The sequence below is a fragment of the Kogia breviceps genome, chromosome 8 (genome assembly GCF_026419965.1).
Source record: "Kogia breviceps isolate mKogBre1 chromosome 8, mKogBre1 haplotype 1, whole genome shotgun sequence".
Taxonomy (NCBI): domain Eukaryota; kingdom Metazoa; phylum Chordata; class Mammalia; order Artiodactyla; family Physeteridae; genus Kogia; species Kogia breviceps.
In genome coordinates, this window is record NC_081317.1 from 20,870,508 (window position 1) to 20,897,745 (window position 27,238).

Below are 27,238 nucleotides of genomic sequence, written 5' to 3' on the forward strand. Positions count from 1 at the left end.
CTGAGGATCTGTGGTCCTGGGATCGGTTACCGTTGTATCTGCAGCATGGCATCCATGTCAGTTCATATATTTTAAAGGATGGCCATAACGGTATCTCCCATCCCACATTTATCTGCAGTGTGCCCTGGCCGCTTCCGCCATCATGAGATGGAGTCTATCAGTCCCCCCTTTTGAATCTGGGTAGGCCCTATGAATGCTTTGAACAAAAGAATATGGCAGAACTGATGCTGTGCCTTTTCTGGGCTCAGCCGTCACATGGCCCAGTAGCTTCCACTTCCTGTCTCTTGGGATGCGCATTCTTGGGATGCGTCCTCCAGGAGACCATCCAGCCTGCCTTGAGCAGCCCAAGCCACATGGAGATGTCACTCAAGTCAACTGCCAGCCACAAGTCAAGTTAGGCACCCAGCACAGTTGAGCCTTCAGATGACCACATGAGAGACTCCAAGCAAGAACCATATAGCTGAGGCCAGGTAACTCATAGAGCCACGAGGGATACGAATAAATGTGTATTTTAACCTACTTCATGTTGGGGTGGTTTGTTAAGCAGCAGTGCATAACCAAAACAATGTCCACCTGGTACACAGCGGGTACAAAGCGAAAGAACAATTAAATCAGCTCTGACATGAGATACAGCACATGGCACTCAATTTAATAGCTGCTGCTCTTACTGAAATTATGTGGAAGGGGAGCAAAGAAACTGGTGGAAGAGGACGTTACATCCCTGCCAGTGAAAGATAATGAAATCCACTACGTCCACAGTGGGGGTGGGCTGAGCCCTGGGCTTGACTCTCACGTTCCTCCAAATTCCACAGAAATGACAAAGGAAATATAAAATTAAGAATAAATCTATTTTTAGGGACTTCCCTGATGGTCCAGTGGCTAAGACTCCACGCTCCCAATGCAGGGGGCCCAGGTTCGATCCCTGGTCAGGGAACTAGATTCTAAATGCCACATTAAAGATCCCGCGTGTCGCCACTAAAGATCCCACATGTGACAATGAAGATTCTGAGTGCCACAACTAAGACCCGGTGCAGCCAAATAAATAAATATATATATATATATTTTTTTAAACGATAATCTATTTTTAAAATCCCGAAAATGGGGATGGATGCCATCAGTCAAAAAAAAATTTTTTTCTTTTTGCATAATTTCTGGAAGAGATGTGACAGGATCAAATTTACAGAAAAATCCAATTTAGCCAGAGTTGAGAAACCAAAACCTAATTGGGCCACAGTGGGAAATGCTGGACACAGGAAGGGTCTGACAAAACCCCCAATTCAGAAGTGAGTGACTGAGAACAGAAGCAGGCACTGAGCTGGCGTGTTGGGTGAGGAAAGGGTTGTGGAATGCTGAGTTTCTAGTGCAGCTTGAAGAAAGAAAAGAGGAAGCCGTACTTTGGGATCAGCTGTGAAGTTCTCCAACTGCAGGGCAACTCTTTCCCCACTTCCTCAATTAAGAAGGGTCCACCCAGCCTATTGTCCTGTTATCAGCCAAGCGCACACACAGGAATCCTGCCCAAGAGCAATTCCAAGGATCTATTCTCCATTCTCTTCTAGCGGCATCCCATTCCAACCCTAACCACTGCAGCCAGGCAAAGGCTGACTGCAGAGTCTGTGCGCTGCTTATGCGCACATATGTATATGTTTATACGCAAATACAGGTACGCATGGCCATGCAAATACATGCCCCAGAGGAGGCCCAAGAGCAAGTCTCATTACTTGGGGGCGGGCAACAGCATGTGCCTCCTCAAGAGGGCAGAAGCAGCAGCCCCCTTGTGCAGACCGTAAGGTCTTTCTATTTGTTTTTCAGTGCACTCCCATCTGAAGGTGGTCAGCTCCTGCCCTCAGCCAGGCTCACCATCTTGGACAACACAATCTGAAAGCAGGTCCAAAAACATGACTGCTAAAACAAACATAAGTGAGATTAAATTTAAATAAAATAGAAAAGTAGAAATAGTGGAATGGAATGAAATTAAAAATAAATCCATCATTCAGAAGATCAAATCAAGGAATTCTCTCAACATAAAGAATGAAAATATAACCTGATAAAATGAGCCCAGAAAAAGTGAAGACCCAAAAAGGAGAGATTAAAATCCAGATATCCACAAGTCCTCTCTCCTAAAAAAAGGATATAGACAAAGCGGTAAAATTGAAAGGGTTTAAAGCAGAAATACCTAAGAAAAATATATACCTAAATACAAGCAGCCTGGTAAATTTCTCAATTTAAGAAGAAAACTCTAGGGATATGTGGAAGATTGGGTACAGAAGAAAAAGAATCACTGGCACAGACTTCTCATCTGGGACTGCAGGCACTGAACTAACAGTAACAAAGGAATACTAGAGGGTCATTTAAAAAAAAAGGAAGGGAGTGGAGAGAAAGGGAGGGGAGAGGGAGGAAGAGCTTTATGTACCATATGGAATGATCTCCAAGATCTATGACTAAGTGTACACAGCAAGGTACAAGACTCTGTGTAAGGTATGCAGACATTTGACTTTTAAAAGAATTACATGTATGCACTTTCATATTTATGCATAACATCTACCTCTAGAAAGTTTCTCCAGAAACTGGTAACACTGATTGCTTCTGGGGAGGGAAACCTGTGCCAGAGGAAGGGAAATGATGGGGCCTGGGCAAATGGGAGACTTTATCACCAGATAAAATTTTGTATCTTCTGAATTTTGTGCCATGTGAATGCACTGGCCACACCAAACACCAAAAAATTTTCAACCTCTCTCTCTCTCTCTCACGCATGCACACACACACACTCAAAAATTTAAGTAAAAAAGACAAGCCACAGAATGGGAGAAAATACAATACATATATCTGATGAGCACTTGTATCCAGAATACATCAAAAACTCTTAATAAGGATATATGTGGTATATACATACAGTGGAAAGTTATTCGGCCTTAGAATAGAAAATTCTGCCGTTTGCAACAACATGGATGACCGTGAAGGACATTATGCCAAGTGAAATAAGCCAGTCACAAAAGGACAAATACTGCATGATTCCACTTATCTGAAGAATCTAAAATAGTCCATTTCATAGAAGCAAAGTGTACAAAGGTGATTGCCGGGGGATGGGGAAGGGGAAGATGGTTTGGGTGGGGATATTAGTCAAAGGGTACAAAGTTTCAACTATGCAAAATGAGTAAGTCCTAGGGATCTAACGTACATAGCACAGGGTCCATAGTTAACAAAACTATCGTATACAGTACTTTAAGTTTTGCTAAGAGGGTACATCTTATCACAAATTGTAACGATATTAGTAATAATAATATAAAGAAGGTAGGAGGAAACTTTGGGACGTGATGGATATGTTTATGGCACAGACTGTGGTGATGGTTCCAACAGATGTGTACTCATCTCCAAACTCATCAAGTTGTATACATTAAACATATACAGCTTTTTGTATGTCAATCATACCTAAATAAAGTGATTTTTTCACCTTACTGAAGAATATGTAAGTAATTCAATACAGATATTACATTCAATATATAGATAGGTATGTATACATCTCAGTAAGAAAAACAACCTAATAAAAATAGCCAAAAAATTTGAAGATACTTCACAAAAGATATACAAATGGGCAATTAGCATGCGAATATTGGTTCAATATCATTAGTAACCATGTAAAAGAAAATTAAAACCACAATGAGATACTACTACACATCCACTAGAATTGATCAAACAATACCAAGTGTTGGCAAAGATGTGGAGCTACTGAACTCTCGTATACTGTAACTCCACTATTAGGTATTTACCCAAGAGAAATGAAAACATGTCAACTAAAGACATGTACATGAATGTTCACAGCAGCTTTGTGTCTAAGAGTTTGTCCATTCCATCTAAGTCATACAATTTACTGACAGAATTGTTTGCAGTATTCCTTTATAACCCTTCATTATTTCTGTAAGGTCAGTAATGTCTACTCTTTCATTTCTGATTTTAGTAATTCAAATCTTCTCTTTTCTTGGTCGATTCAGCTAAAGGTCTGTCAATTTTGATTTTTTCTAAGAATGAAATTTTGGTCCCATTAATTTTCTCTATTGTTTTTCTATCCTCTATTCCATTAATTTCCACTCTAATCTTTATTTCCTTCCTTCTGCTTGCTTTAAGTTTAGTTTACTCTCCTTTGTTCAGTGTAGTAGCTTAATTTGTAATAGCCCAAAGCTGGGAACAACCTACATGTTCATTAATGAGTGAACAGACAAATAGTGATATATTCATTCAATGAATGAATGAATATATTCAATATTTTTTTAAAAAGAACAAACCATGGATATAGCAACAATAAAAGTGTTGAGTGAAAGAAACTAGACACAAAGTGTATTTTATGATTCTAATTATATAAAATTCTAGAAAATGCAAACTAACATAGTGACAGAAAGTAGATTAGTGATTGCTTAGGCCAACAGTGGAGGAAAGTATGGACTACAAAAGTGCCTGAAAACTTTTGTAGGTGATGTTCTGTACCTGGATTGTGAGAGTGGTTTCACAGGTGTATATAACCTCTCTCTTGTTGCCGAAATTCACTGAATCACACACTTCAATGACACAGTTTTTTTAATATAAATTACACCCCAATAAGTTAATTTTCAGCAATGCTTTAAACTTCTTAAACGTTTTTAAAGTGGAAAAGAAGGCAATGGGGCAATCTCCATATATGTCTCAAGGGGAATACCTCAGCCAAATTACCAGACATGAATAATATATACTTTATACACTCACACAATAATATATACACTCAGGTGTTGTTATATAATGTATACCACCCAGGGTGGTTGTGTTTTTTTCCTTAAGTTACTCTCAGACATAATGCAGCACACTGAAAAATAAATCAGAATAAAGATTTGTTCAAGAAAGAAAACATTAGTTTAAGGGAGAGTTGATGTTACTGTGAAATTTGACTCAACTGTTTAAAAAAAGAATTCATAAAATAGAAGGGGAATTAAAAAAAAAAAAAAGGACTGATCACAATCAGGAACTCAAAACTCAATAATTTCACTAAAACCTAGAAGGGGAAGTAAAAGCTAGCCCAAGGTCTCTCCTTGTTCTGGAGAAAGTTACAGATACTAACTAAATCTTCACTATGGTAGAAAAATATAATTATAAACATTAGTCAAATAGAAACAGGAAATAGAAATTGGAGGAAAATAAAATTGAACAAAGCACACCTGATCAACGCAACCAGAGTCAAGAAATGGAGAAAATGAGGAAAAAAAAAAAAAAAAGCATAATAAACAGAAAATAAAGACTAAAACTAAAATTCACATAAAACATTAGCAAACTGAACCCAAGACTAAATAGGACTTATCCTAAGTATAAATGTAAGTATGGTTCAGTATTAAGAAATTAATTTAATTAAATGATAATTTCCATAGATGCTGAGAAGGCATTCTATTAAACCTGAATTCCATTCCTAAATATTTTTTATTAGTAAGCTATGAATTTAAAAAAAAAAAACTTTCTTGACAAGAAAACAACAGCAAACATATCTAATAAGAAAATACTCAATATATTCCCTTCAACAAGGAACAAGAATGCTCTCAATATTTTAAGAATTTCCATAGGTCTTGGCCAATGCAATAAAATGAAAAAAAAAAAAACATTTTTGAAAAGAAGCAGTGAGTTGCAAAATATATGATTATCTGGATTTCTAAGTAGAAAATAACTGAAAAATTATTCAAAACGTGTTAGGAGTTCAGTAAGGTGGCTAATGCCTGATAACATTACAGAAGTAAATAGCTTCCCTATATACTGGCAATAAGAAACTGCAAACAACAGTTTATTTTAGATCTTTATCTTTTAATCTTGGGGCAGAGGAAGAGAAACTGGAACCTGAAAGTTCCGAAATGCAATGGTCTGTCCAAAGGGGATTTAGCTAGAAGCACCTAGAACAGTGCCGGGCACTTGATAATTGTTTGATGAATAAATGAATGGAATATGAGCTTCCTGATTAGGTCTGGTTCCTCTCATCTACTTCCTTTGGGAGGGAATTCTGTTTTCTTGCCAGTTGAAACAGACCTTTCTTTTCAAGGTACATAGCTCACATATCAGAAAGATTCCTCTTTTCCTTTTTTAGCATTATGTTGAATGAGCCAAGAGTAATTTACTCTTACTCAAATAAAATGAAAATCCAATAAAGGAGAGGAAGTGAAAATATCTAACATAATCAAATCACAGTAATAATCAGATCAACGGTAATATAAATATAACATGATTGTGAACGTTTATTGTGGCCTGTTTATTTTTTGTTAAAGCTATCCATAATCTGGCCTTGAACTGTAGAAAATAAGTCTCGAGCTGACTCAAGATTTTCTTTCCCACAATTTATGGATTCCTTCTGCAGAACTGGGTCTGTTTCCTCTTCCTTTTTCTGTTCAGTCTTATAAAAATCCTTAACTGTACAGCCTTGCTATATTCTAGGAGGCATTTTTCCTTTCTTTCATCTACTATGTTCAGAAAGTTAACACACCACATGATGCACCTATGCCTACCATCGGTACCTATCAAAAACAGGCAAGGAATCTTCGCAGTCATCTAAAATATGTTGTTCAGATCAGTTATGAGAATCAGTTATGAGCTCAGCTTTGGGGGCCTACTATGCATAATCTCATTAAGTTATCAGAACAACCTTATTAGGTAGGTACTATTAGAATTCCCATTTTATTGACAGGGTAACAGAGGTTCAGGGCAGGTAAGTGACTGCCCAGCCAGTAAGTGATTGTATTAGGACTCCCTTGGCCGAGTCTGAAAGCTCCATTTTTTCCTACTCAGCTGTGTCTGCTTCAAACCTACACCATTTACCTCTCTAAGGTAGCAGTTCTAAATTACTTTACATAGTGCACTTCCTTGATTTGGAACCAGAGGGAGCAAATGAACTATTCCTTCTGCTGCTGGCAACATTGTTTCTCATGATGGACAGATCCTCTACCCATTTCCTGCAATATCATAAACCTATATAATACATGAAGTTTCCTTGATTCATGAATAAGTCAACAGCAAGACTTTTCTATCAGTTTCATAATTTAACCACAAAGAAAGTTTAAAATGGACAGTGTCGTAATTTTGTTGGCTTTAAATAAGTAGCCAACCTGCCAAGGTCAACACCTGAAAATATACTCACCTGTGTGATACCAAAACTGGTTTATGTAAAATGCAAACACTGCTTCTACAACTTATAATCCTGGAACACTGCAATGTGTCTTCAATAAATGTTACCCTTTTCCACTCACATGTCCAAGAGAAGAATGATTTGAGGAAAAACAAAAAAACAGGGGCTACCTTCTTCTTCAGAGTCAAGTTGAAAGTGGAGAGGTGACCATTTTGCTCAAACCTCGGCACTTGAGATTTGCTTAGAAATCTGCAGATGCACATGTTAGCCCCAAATTTGGATCTCATTCAATCGAAAAGTCTGAACAGTCTGGTCTAAAATGCGATATAAAAGACTACCTAGGCTACTCAAAAAGCTCCACAGGTACCCACAATAATGTGCCAAGCCTCCCAGTAGACCAGGGGAGGAGAATTTGGTTACACCAAAAGACTCAAGTCAACTGCACCATCTTAGAACGAGGTGTCAGTCTATCCCTAACATAACCACCTCCTAACACCACGTCTTCCATGTCCACATGTTTGAAAGTTGGCCGCCCCTCTCTCTAAGAAGCTGCAGTGAAGCCCAGAACCCCTCACCAGGATAAGGATTGCCATGAAGAAGACTGGGAGGAAGAAGAGCTGATGTCACTGGGCTGAAAACACCTCATTCTCTTTCATGGAGACAGGTAAGGTCCACGGCAGCCCTTTGGTCAGGGAGGGCAGAGGCAAGAGCATGAAATGAGGGTTGGAATTTCTTAATTCTTAATTCAGGTGAAAAACAGATAGTTCAAAATATTGACTGACCCTCAGGAGAAAAGGGTAAAAGCTCACTCTGAGCCAGTATGCACCTGTATTTGATCAGAACAGATTAAAGACTACAGAAGAGCATTCTCTCTTCTAGCCCCTCAGTAACAGTTTAGCTCTGTCCTCTTTAGGTTTTGACTGGTTATGACTCAGTTTCCAGGCAGGGACAACATACACATCCCACCCCACAGGACTACAAGTGACAGGCCCATTTTTCTCGTTTGCCTATTTGAAATTTAATTGGAGTTAAGGGTTAGTCAACTTTTTCCTTTTTAATCAATATCAACTATTACTAACCAAATTAGGGAGAGAGGAGGAGGGCTCTTTCTCTCTAATTTGGTCAGAGTCTCCAAGGAAGGAATATTACATTCTCAAAGGGTCAGAAAATTACCCTTTTGAGAGGCAATGGTGCATCCTTCCAAGGCTAGTGTACACATTCACACCTGTACTCTTACACACACACACTCACAAATGATAGCAGACTACACATGGCTTGTACTTTTTCTTTTTTTTTACTTAATCTTGCCATTATTTCATATCAGTATATATAGGGGCTGCCATATTCTTGTTAATACTACATTTTTAAAATGACCCTAGTTATAAAACTAGCTCCCCACTGACAGATATTTAGGCTCCTTCTTATCTTTTGCCATGAAAACTAATATTGCAACAAATACTCTTGTACATGTCATTTAGCTCATGTCCATCTATTGACTCAGCAAATATTTGGGTACGCACCCCATCCTAGGCTTTGTTCGTACACTGACATCACAGCAATAAGCAATCAGATAGAGCCCCTGCCCTCAAGGAGTTTACAGCACAGTGTAGGAGACATACATGTCTGATGGCACATTCCCCCTGAGTGAATCAGAGAATTCTTCTAAGGCAATTGATCTCAACCTTGGCTGCACATTAGAATTACCTGGAAAAGCCTTTTTACAAAATACTGCTCCCTGGGCCATTCTAGATTCATTATATCCAAATTTCTTGAGGTGGGCCCCAGGCATCAGCATCCTCTAATAGGTCCTCAGATGGTGTGAGTGCTTAGCTAAGCTCAATAACCTTGTTCATAGTTGCAAATGAAGCAACTGACAAAGGATTAATCTCCAAAATTCATAAGCAACTCATGCTGCAGCTCAATAACAAAAAAACAAACAACCCAATCCAAAAATGGGCAGAAGACCTAAACAGACATTTCTCCAAAGAAGATATACAGATTGTCAACAAACACATGAAAGAATGCTCAACATCATTAATCATTTGAGAAATGCAAATCAAAACTACAATGAGATATCATCTCACACCGCTCAGAATGGCCATCATCAAAAAACCTACAAACAATAAATGCTGGAGAGGGTGTGGAGAAAAGGGAACCCTCTTGCACTGTTGGTGGGATGTAAATTGATACAGCCACCATGGGGAACAGTATGGAGGTTCCTTAAAAAACTACAAATAGAACAACCATACGACCCAGCAATCCCACTACTGGACATATACCCTGAGAAAACCATAATTCAAAAAGAGTCATGTACCAAAATGTTCACTGCAGCTGTTTACAATATCCAGGACATGGAAGCAACCTAAGTGTCCATCAACGGATGAATGGATAAAGAAGATGTGGCACATATATACAATGGACTATTACTCAGCCATAAAAAGAAATGAAACTGAGTTATTTGTAGTGAGATGGATGGACCTGGAGTCTGTCATACAGAGTGAAGTAAGTCAGAAGGAGAAAAACAAATACCATATGCTAACACATATATATGGAATCTAAGAAAAAACAAAAAATGTCATGAAGAGCCTAGGGGTAGGATGGGAATAAAACACAGACCTACTAGAGCATGGCCTTGAGGATATGGGGAGGGGGAAAGGTAAGCTGTGACCAAGTGAGAGAGTGGCATGGACATATATACACTACCAAACGTAGGGTGGGGTGGATAGTTAGTGGGAAGCAGCCGCATATCACAGGGAGATCAGCTCAGTGCTTTGTGACCACCTAGAGGGGTGGGATAGGGAGGGTGGGAGGGAGGGAGATGCAAGAGGGAAGAGATATGGGAACATATGTATATGTATAACTGATTCACTTTGTTGTAAAGCAGAAACTAACACACCATTGTAAAGCAATTATACTCCAATAAAGATGTTTAAAAAAAAAAAAAGAAAGAAAATCGCCTATAGGGCTTCCCTGGTGGTGCAGTGGTTGAGAGTCCTCCTGCTGACTCAGGGACGCAGGTTCGTGCCCCTGTCCGGGAAGATCCCACATGCCGCGGAGCGGCTGGGCCCGTGAGCCATGGCCGCTGAGCCTGCGCGTCTGGAGCCTGTGTTCCACAACGGGAGAGGCCACAACAGTGAGAGGCCCGCGTACGGCAAAAAAAAAAAAAAAAAAAAAAAAAAAAAAGTCACCTATAATCCTTTCATCTGAAGAAATGAAAGAAATGTTCATCTGTCAACATTTCGTGTTTTGCTTTCAGTCTTTTAAAAAATGCATTCTTGGGGCTTCCCTGGTTGCACAGTGGTTGAGAATCCGCCTGCCGATGCAGGGGACACGGGTTCGTGCCCCGGTCCGGGAAGATCCCACATGCTGCAGAGCGGCTGGGCTCGTGAGCCATGGCCGCTGAGCCTGCGCATCCGGAGCCTGTGCTCCACAACGGGAGAGGCCACAACAGTGAGAGGCCCGCGTACCCGGAAAAAAAAAAAAAAAAAAAAAAAACCAAAACATTCTTTTATGGTTACAAAAGCAAAGTTAAATGAGATATACAATTGTTAGCCTGCTTTGTTCCCTTAGCATTATATCATAAATATTGTCCTATGCTACTAAAAACCCTTCATTTTAAGGGCTGTCAAATATACCAATGTACAGATGTATCACAGTCTACTGAATTAATCCCCTATTGCGATAGTTGGGTCTCAGATTTTTGCTATAATAAATAATGCAGTGGTGAAAAAAAAATAACCTTGTTCTAAAACAGTGCTTCTCTATTTTTAATGCGCATAAAATGACTTAGGGATCATGTCAAAATGCATATTCTGATTCAGTAGGTCTGGAATTAGGCCTGAGATTCTGTATTTCCAACAAGCTCCCAGGTGGTGCTAATGTCACTGGTCCATGGACCACACCTTGAACAGCAAAGGTCTATGGCAATAGCAGGGGGCAGCTGGAAAGGCACACAGAGGACAAAAGCTCAGCAAAGGTGGGCAAGCAAGAATTCACATGATATGCCAGGCAGCTCATGAGTAAAATCCTTTGGCAGGGACATAACTTCCTAGGAGAGGATCAGAGAGGTAAATAGGTACCTGATCACAGAAGGCCAGGCTAAGGACTCAGACCATTACTGTGTAAGCAATGGAAAGGTCTCCAAAGGGAAGGTCTTGCTGCAGGTCTCCAAAGAGGGGAATGACACACACAATATTTTAGGAAGGTGAATTCTGGCTACAGTGTTCAGAATAAAATAGATTGGGGAGGAGGGACCTGACTGACTCAAAGCAGGAAAACCAGTTAGATAATCATGTATCTTGATTAGGATATTCACAATGACAATGGAAATGCAGACAGACATTAAAGAACAGTGATGTTATACACAAAAGTGGGAAATGTAAAAGGGGAGGTGAAGAAAGGCATGGTTTTTAAATACTCTCACCATGGAGTGATTATAAGGTGCTAAAAACAAGAATCACAGAAATACTTGGAAAGATGGGTTTAAAGCTAGAAATGAAGATGTGGGAATCCTAAGCCCTGCTGCAGTAGTAAAGTCCATCCAGAGATGGTACATAAGGAACTAGCAAAGGCCAGGCGTGGGCTCACAGTTAGAGCTCAGAAAAAAAAAAAAAAAAAAAAGAGGAGGGTCCAGAGAAGCAGGGGCAGACCAGGGGAGGGCCAAGAGAGGAGAGAATCCATTCATTCAGTGAATGAAGCATCTTCTATGTTCCAGGCACTGGGCTGGGGAATATAGCAGTGAACAGAGTAAGACCCTGAGAAAAAAGACAGGGAAAAAAGCACTGAGGGGAAGTTGGTTAATGATGTCAGTCAAGGAGAAATGAGCACTGAACCAAAGGTCTGGAAACCTGGGTCCTAACCTCAGCTCCGCCACAAACCAGCTGGGTTACCCTGCTCTGATAAATCACTTCTCTCCCTGGGCCACAGTTTCCTCCATTGTAAAAAGAGGGTCTTGGAGGGAGTGACCACCAAGCCGTCTGCAGCTCTAAAGGCCTGGGATGCTACAGCAGAAAAACAGCCACTGCAGTTCTCCGTGAGCCGTGAGTGGTAGAGGCAGGACCTGGCCCGTGGGGCTCGACGCTGAGGCAAGAGGAGGCAGATGGCGAGGCAGATGGAAGCGGTGCACAAAGACCGCTCATCCAAGGAGCCTGGCAGTGACGGGAGAGTGAGCAAGCAGAAGGCAGCAAGCCTCGGGAAACTTCTCTCACAAGGGAGACTGGTTACAGTGAGGAGTAAGAGGCTGAGGGAACCTGAAACTGAGAGGAGGGAAGAAACACAGGCTAAGATACAGAAGGAGCTGGTTTCATTTCCCTTGGCCTGAAACTGTGCTTTGCATAAGAAATGCAAGCTACAGTGTCTAAGGCATGGAAGTACTCGAAAGAGTGGGAAGCAGGTTTGGAAAAGCACGCCCATTTGTAGCAGTGGTGGTGGTGAAGAGAGTGGGCTCTAACGCTGAACAAACCCAAGTTCAAACCCCAGCCCCACTCTCCTCTAGCTCTGTGACCTTGAACAAGTTACTTCACCTTTCAAAGCCTACACTCCCCCAGCTGTCAAAGGGGAAGGAGACAGTAACTTTGGCGAGCGCTTCAAGATGATGCAGTACAGTTCCCAACCAAAGGACGTGCTCCCTAGAGGTTCACAAGGATCTTGTGAACACATGTTAACTATTGTCTCTGGGTAAAGGTGAGGATAACTGAGGGGGCATATGCTGGACACCCTTGATGGGGAAGAAATCGGAACAAAAGGAAAAGAGAAGAGAAGCAACAGTTAAGGAAATGACAACATTCCCAAGCGTATGTTAACATGAAAGGCTGGGCGTACAGGAGACCGTGTTAAGACGCTAGAATGTTGACAGGGGATGAAGTGTTCCAGGCAAGCCCCACAGTCAACCCAGACTGGAGAAGCAAGCCTTGGGGACCCCAACTCACTGCAACACACCCTCAGGATGGTAGCAGTTCTGACCCAGAACACCAAGATGGGTAAGAGGTGATTTTAACAGGACCTGGAAACCAGTACCTCCAAAGGATATACTCAGGGCCAGCTTCACGAGGATCCTATACTCAGAAGGGTTCCATACTGGGTTTAATGCTCTGCTGTCACTATCATGAAACTCTTAATAATTTTTTTTTAACAGGGGGATAAGAATTTTAATTTTGCACTGGGTCCCATAAATTACATGGCGAATCTTGGATTCAAATTCAAATTCTCGCTCATATCCCAACATTGACCACTGTTACCTATAACAGGTAACCCAAGACCTCCTTCCAACGTACTGCACTCAAAAATGTCTTGAACGCTAATAAATGGCATTCTGCACATACCCCTGTCATCATGTTAAACAGCAATGACTCACTTGTATTTCTTTGCCTCCCTTCCCGGACCTTGGGTAGCTAAAAGGTAAGGCCATCTGTTCATCTGTGTATCTCCTGAGCATGGCACAGAGAGGCTCATATAAATCTTTGAGAAAGGAAAAAAAAATTCCAAGTGTCCTTCACCATTGCTGATGCAAGTCATGAAATAAACAAGATTTACTGGACCGGACAGTGCAGAAAAAGCCTGCTATGTTACATTTTTGCAGCACAGATGCTGATGCAGCAAGATGATAATAAGCCCAGTTCCTTAGAACGTACCTCTGCTCAAATTAAATAGCCCAAAAGAAGGTCTAGGTTTCCATCTTTGCAATAAAACAACTATTCCACAACCATTTTTATTCTAATTACAGTAAGACATCTTTCATCTGGAATGTCTGAGACCCGACCTGTCCCAGGCTAATGTTCTCTCCAAAATGTAGGTATCTTAACTCCCAAGGAACATAATGCCTCACACAGCACATAGTACAGAGAAGTCACTCACACACGTGCACAAAATTCATGTTAGCACTTCAAGTATTAATATGGTTTATCGATTCTAGTTAGAAATTAGGTTTAAAAGTATATACAGGGCTTCCCTGGTGGCACAGTGGTTGAGAGTCCGCCTGCCGGTGCAGGGGACGCGGGTTCGTGCCCCGGTCCGGGAAGATCCCACGTGCCGCGGAGCGGCTGGGCCCGTGAGCCATGGCCGCTGAGCCTGCGCGTCCGGAGCCTGTGCTCCGCAACGGGAGAGGCCGCGACAGTGAGAGGCCGGCGTACCGCAAAAAAAAAAAAAAAAAAAAAGTATATACAACCTCAAAGGGTAAAGAACAGTCTTTCCCGCAACACTGAGAAAATTGGATATCCACACACAAAAGAATGAAATTGGACCCTCATCTTACACCATATACAAAAATTAACTCAAAATGGATTAAAGACCTAAACCTAAGACCCAAAACTATAAAATTTCTAGAAGAAAACATAGGGCGAAAAGCTTCATGACACTGGACTTGGCAGTGATTTCTTGGATATGACACTAAAATCACAGGCAATGAAAGCAAAAACAGACAAATAGGACTACATCAAACTTAAAAACTTTTGTGCAAAGGACACAATCAAGAGAGTTAAAAGGTAAACTATGGAATGGGACAAAATATTTGCAAATCATATATCTGATAAGGGGTTAATATCCAGAATATAAAAAGAACTCCTACAACTCAACAAAAAAATCAAATAACCTGATTTTAAAATGAGCGAAGGACTTGAATAGACATTTCTCCAAAGACGATATACAAATAGACAACAAGCATATGAAAAGATGCTCAGTATCCCTAATCATCAGAGAAACACAAATCAAAACCACAATGAGATATAACCTCATACCCATTAGGATGGCCACTATCAAAAGAATATAAAATAGGGCTTCCCTGGTGGCGCAGTGGTTGGGAGTCCGCCTGCTGATGCAGGGGATGCGGGTTCGTGCCCCGGTCTGGGAGGATCCCACATGCCGTGGAGCGGCTGGGCCCGTGAGCCATGGCCGCTGAGCCTGAGTGTCCGGAGCCTGTGGCCCGCGATGGGAGAGGCCACAACAGTGAGAGGCCCACGTACCTCAAAACAAAACAAAACAAAACAAAAGAATAGAAAATAACAAGCATTGGTGAGGAGGCAGAGAAATTGGAATCCTCGTGTGCTGTTGGTGCGACTGTAAAATGGTGCAGTCACTATAGAAAACAGTATGGAAGTTCCTCAAAAATTTAAAAATAGAATTACCATATGATACAGTTTTTATATATAAACATTTGGGTTTGTATGTCCAAAAAAATTGAAAACAGGATCTCGGAGAGATATTTGCACATCCATGTCCACTGCAGCATTAGTCACGATAGCCAAGAGGCAGAAGCAACCTAAATGTCCATCAATAGATAACTGATTAAAAAACAAAAGTGGTATATACATAAAACGGAATATTTTTCAGTTTAAAAAAGAATATCCTGGGGGGCTTCTCTGGTGGCACAGTGGTTGAGAATCTGCCTGCCAATGCAGGGGACGCGGGCTCGAGCCCTGGTCTGGGAGGATCCCACATGCCGCGGAGCAACTGGGCCCGTGAGCCACAACTACTGAGCCTGCGGGTCTGGAGGCTGTGCTCCGCAACAAGACAGCCCGCGATAGTGAGAGGTCCGCGCACCGCGATGAAGAGTGGCCCCAGCTTGCCACAACTAGAGAAAGCCCTCGCACAGAAACGAAGACCCAACACAGCCATAAATAAATAAATAAATAAATAAAGTTTTTAAAAAAACAAAATCCTGGGACTTCCCTGGTGGCGCAGTGGTTAAGAATCTGCCTGTGAATGCAGGGGACACGGGTTCGATCCCAGGTCCATGAAGATCCCATGTGCTGCAGAGCAACTAAGGCCGTGCGCCGCAACTACTGCGCCTGCGCTTGAGAGCCCACGAGCCACAACTGTTGAAGCCTGCGCGCCTAGAGCCCGTGCTCTGCGACAAGAGAAGCCAACGCAATGAGAAGCCTGCGCACCGCAATGAAGAGCAGCCCCCGCTCACCACAACTAGAGAAAGCCCACGCGCAGCAATGAAAACCTAACACAGCCAAAAATAAATTAATTTTAAAAAAATTAGGCTAAGTGCAAGGAGCCAGACACAAAAGGCCACATATTCTATGATCCCATTTTTTTTTATTTTTTGTGGTACGCGGGCCTCTCACTGTTGTGGCCTCTCCCGTTGCGGAGCACAGGCTCCGGATGCGCAGGCTCAGCGGCCATGGCTCACGGGCCCAGCTGCTCCGCGGCACGTGGGATCTTCCGGACCGGGGCACGAACCCGTGTCCCCTGCATCGGCAGGCGGATTCTCAACCACTGCACCACCAGGGAAGCCCTATGATCCCATTTTTATGAGATATCCAGAATAGGCAAATTCATAGAGAGCAAAGCAGATTAGTGACTGCCAGGGGTTGAGAGTGGGGAAAATGGAGCATCTGCTATTGAGTATGAAGTGTCTTTGGGGGCTGACAAAAACCCTCTGGAATTAGATAATGGTGGCAGTTGTACAATCTTGCGAATATACTAAAATTCACTACATTGTATGTTTTTAAAAGGTGGATTTTATACACACACACACGACAATAATTCCTGATCCCTGCTCTGTGGCAGCCAAAATGAGGAACTCTGCTGGGCAAGGCAAACAGGAGAGAGCATATGACCCCCTCTAGAATCTAGTAAACAAACCCAACTGCTCATACATGAACTACTGCACCTTTGCCAAGCTGTTATTTACGTACTTATTTTGAGAGACTCTCATCTGCCTTCTTCCCCGTAACCTCCACTAAACCCCAACTCTCCCCGTCCTAAAGACCTTCCCTCAACCCTGCTTTCTCCCCAAGCTACCACCCTTCTTACTACAAACCGCTCCGACCTCCCGCCTTCCATTTGACTGCTAATATTCACTTTGTTTAAATTCTGACCTCAACCTCTGCATCTTCCACTCCCATCCCTCTTTGGATCTGCTGGGGTTACACATTTATATAATACAGAAGAGCTGCCCGGAGGCAGCATGTGTGCTAAGCCTTGAAGTCTGAGTGGGCTTTCAACAGCAGGGTTCAGACAAACTCTGACTCAGCTCCTGACTCCACACTGCATTCTAGTCACCTTTACAGCTGCTCACACTTGCTTCCCAAGCTGCGTTCCCCCTCTCAGTGAGGGCACCAGTCGGCACCAGTCTCCTAGACTAGAAAACCAGTCATCCCCACTGTACCCAAACGAGTCATCTTTACATTGCCTGTTCTCTGTTCTTCCAGGCGACAACTCCAACCTAAACAAAACTGACACATTTCTAACTTACCTCTTTCGCTGCCAGTCTCTCCCCGTCCCAAGCACTGATCACACATTCCCCTGCTCAAAAACCCTCTATGGCCGGCTCCTGCCTGAAGAATAAAAGCTAACCTCCACATCAGAGCATTCGGAGCAGTCACAGCCTCCTCCTGCTGTGTCTTCCCACCTCGTCTCTCACATATCCCCACCTCTAGACTCTCCAAACCCACTCCCAACACATGACCCGACCCAGTGCAACCCCAGCAGGCACAAGTCTTTTCCATCTCAGCTCTGCTCAAGCTGCTCCCCTGGCGCCTTCCCCACCCAGCACCTGAAAGCCTCCTCAAACCTCAAGGACCTGGTGAAAACACACCTCTGCCACCAAAGCTGATCTGCAGATAATACACTCTGAGAGTGGGGCTGACCAATAGGAACTAAGCACCCTCCTCTTAAGGATCCCAAAGTAAAACTTAATTTTCACTTAACACTTTAAGGTTGACCTATTGGTCTTTTTTTTTTTTTTTGAAGTTTCAAGTGACCAATCAAATCAAATGGAATAGTATAAACAAAAGGGCATTCATGACCTCCTGTAACCAGGATGCCTGCGGAGCAGTGCCAGCCTCAGGCACAGCTGGCACAGGTGGATCCGGGACTCAAGTGATCTTCAGGGCCTGTTGCCCTCTTTTTCTCCAGCTCCACATTCCTCTCTGGCTTCATTCTTAAGCAGGCACTCTCCACATCACAAGAAACAAAGGCTCACAATCTAACAAAAAGAGAGATTCTTTCCCCCAGCAGCCATCTGAGCAAATCTCTGTTTGGCTATTTGACTCTGCTAGGGTCACATGTCCACCAAGGAAGCTACTTGGGCCAATGGATGATACAGATGAAAGACCAAAAGCAGGAGGAAGAGAGAAGCCAGGGTGTTTCTCCCCTACCCCAACCCCTTCTCTCTGGTTTAGATAGCATCCCTGGCCTTAGCTGCTTCCTCTCCAGGGCTCCCTCCCCCTGTGGTCCCTGCTCTTGTTGAGCAGCCCTGCCATGGTGTAGTTCCCACAGAAGCTCCTGGATTCTTCTAATCTCTCCTCCTCCCATTGATCCCCACAGCCCTGAGGGCGACTGCAGTTTCCTGCTATGGCTACTCTCTGGGTTACCTCCCTGTCCTCTGCTTGACTTCACATGTTTCCCAGCACCTATGTAGCTAATTCCCTGTATTAAGTCTCTCAGTTTGAAAAACCTACAGTGGTTTTTATTTCCTGACCAGACCACAACCGATACTGAAATTGACAAAGAATAGGCAAAAATGTACAAAGAAAATGTGGAGAGGTCAGTATCAGGGAATAACCACCACCACACGCCCCACAGTTATTAAAGGCTCACTATGCATCAGGCACTACTCTAAGTATGAACGCAGTGGATCTTCATATCAACCCTGTGATTGAGGTACTCCTGTTATCCCCTTTTCACAGAGGAGGAAACTGAGGCTCAGAGAGGTTAAATAATTTACTGTCACAAAGATTGTAAGTAGTGGAGCTGGGATTAAAATCCAGACAACCTGGCTCCAGAGTGCACGCTCTAAAACACAAATCCCAGTGAGGACAGTTTCAAGCAGCGGGTTACTCAACAGGATCAAGTGCTACCTACCAAGAGGTCAGGGAAGACAAGGATGTGAAGTGTCTACTGGATTTATCAATAAGGAAGTCACGGGGGACCTTGAGTAGTAAAGCCAGAAACCAGACAGCAGTAGGCTGAGAAGTAAGCCAGAGGTTAGGAAGTAGAGACAAGAGGAGCAAACCTTTCTTTCAAAAGGTGAAGAAGAGTCAGAAAATAGGGCAGGAGATGGAGGAGAAGGAAGCATCACAACAGTTTTCTTGACTTGGTTTGTTTCAGAAATGAGAGCAACCTGAGCATGTTGAAACATTAATGGGAGTGCAGAAACACACCCACAGACTTTAGCAAACAAACTTATGGTTACCAAAGGGGAAAGGGGCAGAGGAAGGGATAAATTAGGTCGGGATCGAAATACACTCTAGTATATATATAAAGTAGATAACCAACAAGGACCTACTGTATAGCACAGGTGACTATACTCAGTATTTTGTAATAACTTACAAGGGAAAATAATCTGAAATATTTATATATATCATATATATATATATATCAGGTATACAGCAAAATGATTCAGTTTTATACTGATATATATATATATAACTGAATCACTTTACTGTACACCTGAAACTAACACATTGTTAATCAACTATACTTCAATTTAAAAATTAAAAAAAAAAATTTGATGGGAATGAGCCAGTTGATAGAGAGTCTGAAGACACAGGAGTGACAGCAGGGTCTCTAAGAGGCCAGAGGGGGCGGGCCATATACTCCAGGATCAGCCTTAGCAACCGGGGGCAAAGAAAGGGTGGGCGGCCACAGATCCTGATCATTTTGAGTTTGGTGAAAGGAAGCTCTTTTACAGTGGCTTCTACCTTCTCTAAGGTAGAAAGTGAGGCCATCAGCAGAACAGGAGGGTGCAGTAGGGGGGTGAAGGGTGTGAAGGGCAGAGAAAAGCTTCAGATCAGCCACAGTACAGAATGGGAGCCTCTGTGGAAAGAAAGGATGGCCCATGGGAACTTCCTGACAGTCCAGTGGTTAAGACTCTGCACTTCCAATGTAGGGGGCGAGGGCAACTGGTCGGGGAACTAGGATCCCACAAAAAAAAAAAAAAAAAAAAAAAAAAGAAAGAAAGAAAGGATGGCTCAGTACCAACTGTGCTTGGAAGCTGTGAGGTTACACTGGCAGCAACTCTCAAGGTACCTCCGGCACCCGAGGTGCAGGCAAAAGACAGGAACAAATGGAATGACCCAAGCTGGATGTAAAAGGAGAGCAAGGGAACTGCGTAAAGGACAGTGGCAGGAGCAACTGACAAGTTAAGCCGTGGAAACTAAAGGAGGCAGGTGAATGCAAGGGGTCATTCCCAGGCAGTTCTCACTAACTGGGAAGAGGGCATGGCAAGATAAGAGCCAGGTAATGGCATTATTTCAGGGCAGGAACAGTTGTAGGTATTATAATGCAGGGATGTGGCCGGGGGAGAGGGCAAATGAACTGGAAAAAAAGGGGAAGGTGACTAGATAAAAGGTCAAGAAACTGATAGTTTTAGAGATCTGGACAGAGTCCCCTGAAGTAAAGGCATGATTTGAGAAGACAGTTAGTCGCGCGGGGTTTCAAGATTTTAATGAACAAGAGAAACAGGGAAGTTACAAAGTGACAGCAAAGAAGGCAGTGGAAGGTCTGTAATGGACATCTGTGAAACAACAGATGCTGGTCCAACATTCATTCGTTCCTCCTCCTTCTAGGAGGAGCATCCTGACTTTGCTTTGGAAACCATCTCCTTCCTCCCCAGGCACAGAGAGGGCTTCCAAAATACTGGTAAGAGTCTATGCCTTAACTTTATGTCTGTGTTCATTTTATTATGCTTTAAACTATATAGATACATTTTATTAATACAGATGCATTTCTATACTTAACATATTTATATTTCACAGTTAAAACATACACACAAAAACTTCCCTTCTCCACCCTCCAAAAGTAAGGACCTGGTCCAGGCCCTGGGGAGTCAGAGTTACAAAGACTAGCTTCAGCACCTGACCCAATTCAGGCCCAGGAGACACCAGCCCAGGGCTTTTGCTGGAATTATCAAGAAAGAGGTGCTGTCTTTCTGCTGGAGTTGCAAAGCTATATCCCTTCACCGGCTTGAGAACAGAACTTACACAGAAAGGAGAAAGCAGAGCCAAGAGATGAAAAGTGACAGACTCCCAACATTATTTGAATACCTAGTTCCAGCCATTCCGGAAACCAAAATACCTGGGGCTTTTCAACATGAGCCAATAGATTTTTTTCTTTTCTTCATCCAGGTTGCATTTGGTTTATGTCCTTTTGACGGAAAAGAAACCTAATTCAGTGGAATAGTCAAATAAAGGATTCTCAGTTCAACAGCCTGTGTGATCCTTTCAACACATGAATCAAATCACACCCTCCTTCTGCCCAAGTCCCTGCAATGGCACTCAAAGTAAAGGCCAAAGTTCCCAGAGTGGCCTACTGGGCCCTAGACCATCTGGCCCCCTTCCTCCCTGCCCTGGGCCAAGGACTCCCCATTGCTCACTCTGCCCCAACCACACTGGCTTCTAGCGAAGTCCCCGTCACAGCAGGCAGGAGCTCCCAGGCCTCTGCTTTGGCCATTTCTTCCACCAGGACACTCCTCCAGACATCCACTCGCCAACTGCCTCACCTCCTTCAAGTCTTTGCTCAAATCTCAAGTTCTCAGTGGGGTCTAACTGAAGCCGCCTCCCTTCAGCCAGTGATCCTGAACACTCCCTCCCCGCCAGCTTTTTCTTCCTTTCACAGCATTTATTACATAAAATAGTACGTACTCACTAAAATATACCCAACGAGGGCAGGGGTTTTCAATTGGTGGATGTGAGTTCCTAAAACAGTGCCTGGCTCGTAGGAGGCCCTCAAGTATTTGCTGAGTGAGCAAATACAATTACACGAGCCTCAAAGGGGCAGCATTTGATTGTTAAAAGGCAGTGGAGAGGATTTCCCTGGTGGTGCAGTGGTTCAGAATCCGCCTGCCAATGCAGAGGACACGGGTTCGAGCCCTGGTCCGGGAAGATCCCACATGCCGCAGAGCGACTAAGCCCATGTGCCACAACTACTGAGCCTGCGCTCTAGAGCCTGAGAGCCACAACTACTGAGCCCATGTGCCACAACTACTGAAGCCTGTGCGCCTAGAGCCCATGCTCCGCAACAAGAGAAGCCACCGCAATGAGAAGCACGTGCAATGCAACAAAGAGTAGCCCCCACTCGCCGCAAATAGAGAAAGCTCATGCGCAGCAACGAAGGCCCAACACGGCCAAATAAAAGGCAGTGGAGAGAAAGGACACTACTGACCCGCATCTCCTGAATCTGAAATAAGTGGAGTGTAAGAGGAAAAGACACCTCCGTTTTGAAGACCAGGGGAAGCAGTGACTTAAGGGGGCAGGAAGTAGGTGGAAGAGTTCAGTGAAGAGACCGAGGATGTGGGTAGAGGTGTTAACCACAGGTGGGGCTTGAGAGGGCTTGGTGTTAAGTTTTGGGAGGTTAGAGGAGTTAGAGGCTGAGTCAGGGGAGAAGCAAGCCCAAAGTGGTTTGCAGGTGAAAGTAAAAAAGACAGAAAGCACCAAGTGGTATATTTACATTTCAGGTGGAGACGAAAGATACAGGGCTAGAAGGCCTGGGGAGTTTAGCCAGCATCAAAAGAATTCCTAGCAACCCTTGTTAGATAGAAAACATTCTTCCCTTCACACCACGGTTTGAATGATTTTCAATTCTGTGGATGAAGAGGCCATCACATTTGGTCTTTTCCTCCTTCCCAGAACCCCAGAGGCCACTGAGAAGTGTCCGCTGGACCGAGACAAAAGGCTTTCCTGTTCATGGCACCTCAGCAATTCCGCCCTGCATAATATAATAACCCTGCACTATAAGCAGCCTGTCAAACCCTCATTCTCCAGAACTGACTCTGAATCAGGCGTCCAGGATCACAACCCCAAGGTCCATTATAAAAGGCAAGAAGACACAGGCTTCTTTTCAAAGACAGACCATAGCACTCAATGCTCCTACCTCCCCTCCGGTGAAGCCCACACTTCCTCGGCAAGAGAAAGCAGAGCAAAGGGAAGGCTTCCTTCCCCTGGTCCTGACTCACCTCTGTTGCTTGGTAGCTTCTCTCTGCAGAAATTTCTCCAGAGTTACGAGAACATATGTGTATGCCAAGATTCAAGAAAAATGTTACTCCCAGTCAGAGGAAGAAATTATACTGCTCTCTAAGGAAAAGTGGCTAACTATAAATCAGGCCTTTGGGAGTGATGTCATTTTGATGCTCCTCGCAGCTCTAAGGAGACTTATTAAATATTCAATAATTAATAATAATGCCTTCAAGACCATCTCTCTCATGGAACTATCCCTGTAAAGGAAGCCAGAAGTAATTAGACTTAGGCTTGACTTCCTGTCCACCAACTAGATCTCAGGGATACAGGGCATTTGTCCTCCCAGTACTTAGTCACAAAATGCCCACACTTCTGCATCAGGTGTCCTCCAAGAATGGATCATTAAGCAGATATTTAAAAGAGCCATCTGGGGCTTCCCTGGTGGCGCAGTGGTTGAGAGTCCGCCTGCCAGTGCGGGGGATACGGGTTCGTGCCCCGGTCCGGGAAGATCCCACATGCCGCGGAGCGGCTGGGCCCGTGAGCCATGGCCGCTGGGCCTGCGCGTCCGGAGCCTGTGCCCCGCAACGGGAGAGGCCACAACAGTGAGAGGCCCGCATACCACAAAAAAAAAAATAAATAAATAAATAAAAAAATAAAAGAGCCATCTGTAGCAGTCAGCTTCCAAGATACCCCGATGACTCCCACTTCCTGGTATTCATACCCTCTTCCCAGGTTGTACCAGTGATGGCCAGTGTGACCAACAGAATATGGCAGAGATACGTCGCTTCCGAGACTAGATTACACAGGACTGTGGTTTGAGTCTCAGGATCTCTCCATCTCTTGGATCACTTGCTCTGGGGGAAACCAGTTGCCACATCAAGAAGCCCTATGGAGAGGAACTAAGGCCTACCAACAGCCAAGAGAGTGAGCTTGGAAGAGGACCTACCCCCAATCCAGTCTTCAGTGACTGCAGCCCTAGTCAAAGTTTGAATGCAAGCTCACGAAAGACCTGAGTCAGAACCACCCAGATTTAAGCTGCTAGCAGATTTCTGGCCCACAGACACTATTTTCAGATGCTAAATGTTGCAGTAATTGGTTACACAGCGATACATAATTAATTCACTAGCCTACACAGACCTGAGAAAAAAATTGTAAGTTTAACCTCAATTCCTATCCTACAGCACATAGGACCAAGTTCTCTGCCCATAAGAAAGCAAATTATTCATTCAACAATTACTTATTGAGTGTCAAATATGGGCAAGGTATTTCCAAGCGACTCAAGCCTTCATATAGTCTATAATCTTCTATAAAATAAAGAGAAATACTTAAAGACACACACACACACAGCTGCTCAATCCACTGGTTTTATTAGCTTTTTAAAGTTTACTTGCTACTAATGCTTTGCCTCCCCCTCTCCCCGCCCCCAACTTGCCCCACTCTTTGCTTTCACAAACGCTCTTGGGAAGCTACATCAAGTCCCACTTCCTGGCTAATTTGACTGCTCAGTGCACTCACACTCATTTTTACTGTACCACATGCCCTCTCACCTAAGGGGGAAAGAAATTTGAGTCCCCTGATTCCATTCAGTATTGGGACAAGGAGGCCTGCACTTAGTATTTTACTAAGAGGTATTCACTTAGTATTTACACCTGATCACAGGTGTGGCGAACAATTCTAATTTCTGCAATTAGTGACTAAGTGGCAACAGCAGCGCTGATACAATCACAGCTCAAGTCCTGATCACAGCTGAAGTGGCAACGGGGGGGGGAAGGGAGATGCCGCCCCTAACCCTTCACTGTCTCTCAAAGCAGCAGGAGGGTCATATGCTGCTCTAAGAAAATCAGGAGCCCCCCTCTACGCAAAAAAAGGTCAAAGGGCGACCTTTCTTCCCTTCAGCCACAAAACCAGCCTCTGCCAAACCTAAACAGCGTGGGAGACAGTCAGAGGGAAATGCAGCCCCAGACAGAAAACCCCAGGGGCACTCTCCTCCAGCTGCCGGCTGGGGTCGGAGTCAGGTGACTCCTCAGGGCACAAAGCAAACCTAAACAAAGATCACTGCCCCCATGACAGACGGGGATAAGAAGCCTCAGGCAGTAGAACCACGGAAAACCATTAACTCTTGCTTCTTGGCAGTCGCAGAAAACTGGAGGAGCTACAAGTGACTCGGCAGCTCAGCCTTCAGAGATGCATCTGGAGGAACCGGGACCCCATCCCAGGACACAGGCTCTGAGCACTGCACACACGCCTCCAGCCACAACGGGCAGGCGGGACCCCTCCCCACCAGCTGTCACTGGCCTCGCGACCAGTCACAGCCGGGCAAGCCCGTCCCCTCTGGCCGCTCCCCCAGAGGCTGCGACCCCGCGGGGGCGGCAGGGAGGAGACGCTTTTTCCCAAGGCTCTGGGGCGAGGGCACGCCTGTCCCCCAGAAAGGGGCGCCAGGGTGGGCGCGGCCCGGTGCCCAGCGGAGCTCCAGATCCCTCATCCCGCTCGGGAGCGAAACGAGCCTCCCAGTCCCCAGCCCCGCGCGCCCCACCTTGTCGCCGAAGCTGCGGGCCGTCAGCAGGTCCGGGCTGGGCGTGCTGTCGTCGCCCACGGCCTCCTCGCTGCTGGAGCCGGCCAGCGGGTGCGGCATGTCGCGCAGGGAGTGGGGCCCAGTGGACGGCAGGGCCTTGGGGGGCCCGCCCGACATGGCGCACACGGCTCGGGACGCGCCGCCGCCGCTTCCTCCTGCAGCCCGCCGCCGCGGGCCCCTCCAGAGCCCGGGCCGAGGCCCCGCTCGGCCGCGGCTCGGTCGGAGGCCCAGCACCAGCCGGGCTGGGAGCCACCGCCACCGCGACCCGCCGGCTCGCGTCTGCCCGCGCCGGGCTGCGCTGGGTTGGGCCAGACTGCTCCGCTCCGCGCCACTCTGCTCCGCGGCGGACCCGCTCGCACCTTAACCAGTGAGCCCAGCACGCCCCGCCACGCCGCCCAGCCCGCTCGCCGCCCCGCCCCGCCCCCGCGGCGCCCGGCAGCCCCCAGAGGGGGAGGGGGCGGGGAGAGCGGGGAAGGGGGAGGGGGGAGGCGGGCAGCTCCGCCCTCTCCCGCCGTCCCGCAGGAAGTGCACCCTGGGCCCTCCGCCGCTGTCCACCGAGAGTCCTCACGGCCTGTTGGGGGCTGCGCGCAGACCCCGGAGCTAATGTTTAGCAGAAATCAGAGGCGGAAAAAGACGTTGGAGGATCTTGTTCCATTCCACCCGCGTTTACTGCTGCGCCCAGGGGCAGCCACGCTTGGGGCTAGGGGCTTTGGGACACGCACGTGAGTCGGGATCTTCTGGCTTCTGAAATAACCCAGGATAGGAGGAATTATGACACATTTTATAAGAATGGCGTAAAAGGTTATGAGACTCCCAGGAGATCGAGACATCAGGCGGGGAACCTAGAAGGAAATTCAAAGACGCAGTGTGGAGTTTCTTCAAATGCACGCTGCGATCCCATGCCATCTTGCTTCTGCAGTTCACCGGGTTTATGTAAGGTTAAACCTCAGAAGAGTGAGCATCAGTAAATAAAGAGGGAGTGCTACACATGATCTATGACTCTTTAACTCACACCTTGACCAAACTGCCGTTTGAAAGAATCGTGAGGTTCCCGTTTTTGTTTTTCATGCTTCTCTGCTTCCTTTCCAGGTCTTTGGCTGGGCTGGATTCTGAGCTTTATTTGCTAGCAGAATGGAGATAGTCAAGGCGTTACTTGGCTATTTGAGGGTGGAAGTTCACCTCTTTTTTCCACCTTACCTGGCTTCACAGCTCCTGTGCTCAGGGCCAAGTCAGTAGAGTCCATCAGCCCATGTAAGAACAAGTTGATACTAGAAGAGTAATGGGGAGGAGGCCCGCTGTAAGGGAGCACATTTTCCCGATCTGTTCCCAAACTCTTTAGGTTTGTCCAGTTTTACCTGACTAACCTTGAAGTCGGGAATCACTGTGGTCTCCACCACCCTTTCCTTCTAAAGAAACAAGTGATACTTCAGCAAGGGGAGAATGCCGAGATTGAAGCTGACCCAAATTATCATCCAGGGATTCACTGAGCTTCAGAGACCTTCCCTTATTTCCCCTGGTCTAAGTCATCCGGCCTCAGTCCTCAAGTTATCTTTTCTCTCCCCCACGTGGGTCTGCCCTGGTTGGGGAAAAATAGAACTCAGAGGACGCTGGGAACAATTTTTTAAATGCTGCATCTACCTCACAGGAATG

General features: G+C 44.9%; 1 protein-coding gene and 1 non-coding gene across 3 annotated transcripts in view; one reads left to right on the forward strand and one right to left on the reverse strand.

Annotated features, from left to right (window-relative positions):
- The window catches only part of SNX30 (sorting nexin family member 30), a 113,869-nt gene extending 87,892 nt beyond the window's left edge, over window positions 1-25,977 (reverse strand). The window contains exon 1 of one of the 2 annotated variants that reach the window (XM_067040927.1): window positions 25,550-25,977. In XM_067040927.1, coding sequence (XP_066897028.1) covers window positions 25,550-25,705 — 156 coding nt within the window. In that variant the 5' untranslated portion in view covers window positions 25,706-25,977. The remainder of the gene's footprint in view (window positions 1-25,549) is intronic. The other variant, XM_059071566.2, reaches the window with a different exon arrangement.
- On the forward strand, window positions 862-934 carry TRNAW-CCA (transfer RNA tryptophan (anticodon CCA)). Its single transcript has one exon. It is a non-coding gene; the product is annotated as a tRNA-Trp (tRNA).
- Window positions 25,978-27,238: the final 1,261 nt, after the last annotated feature.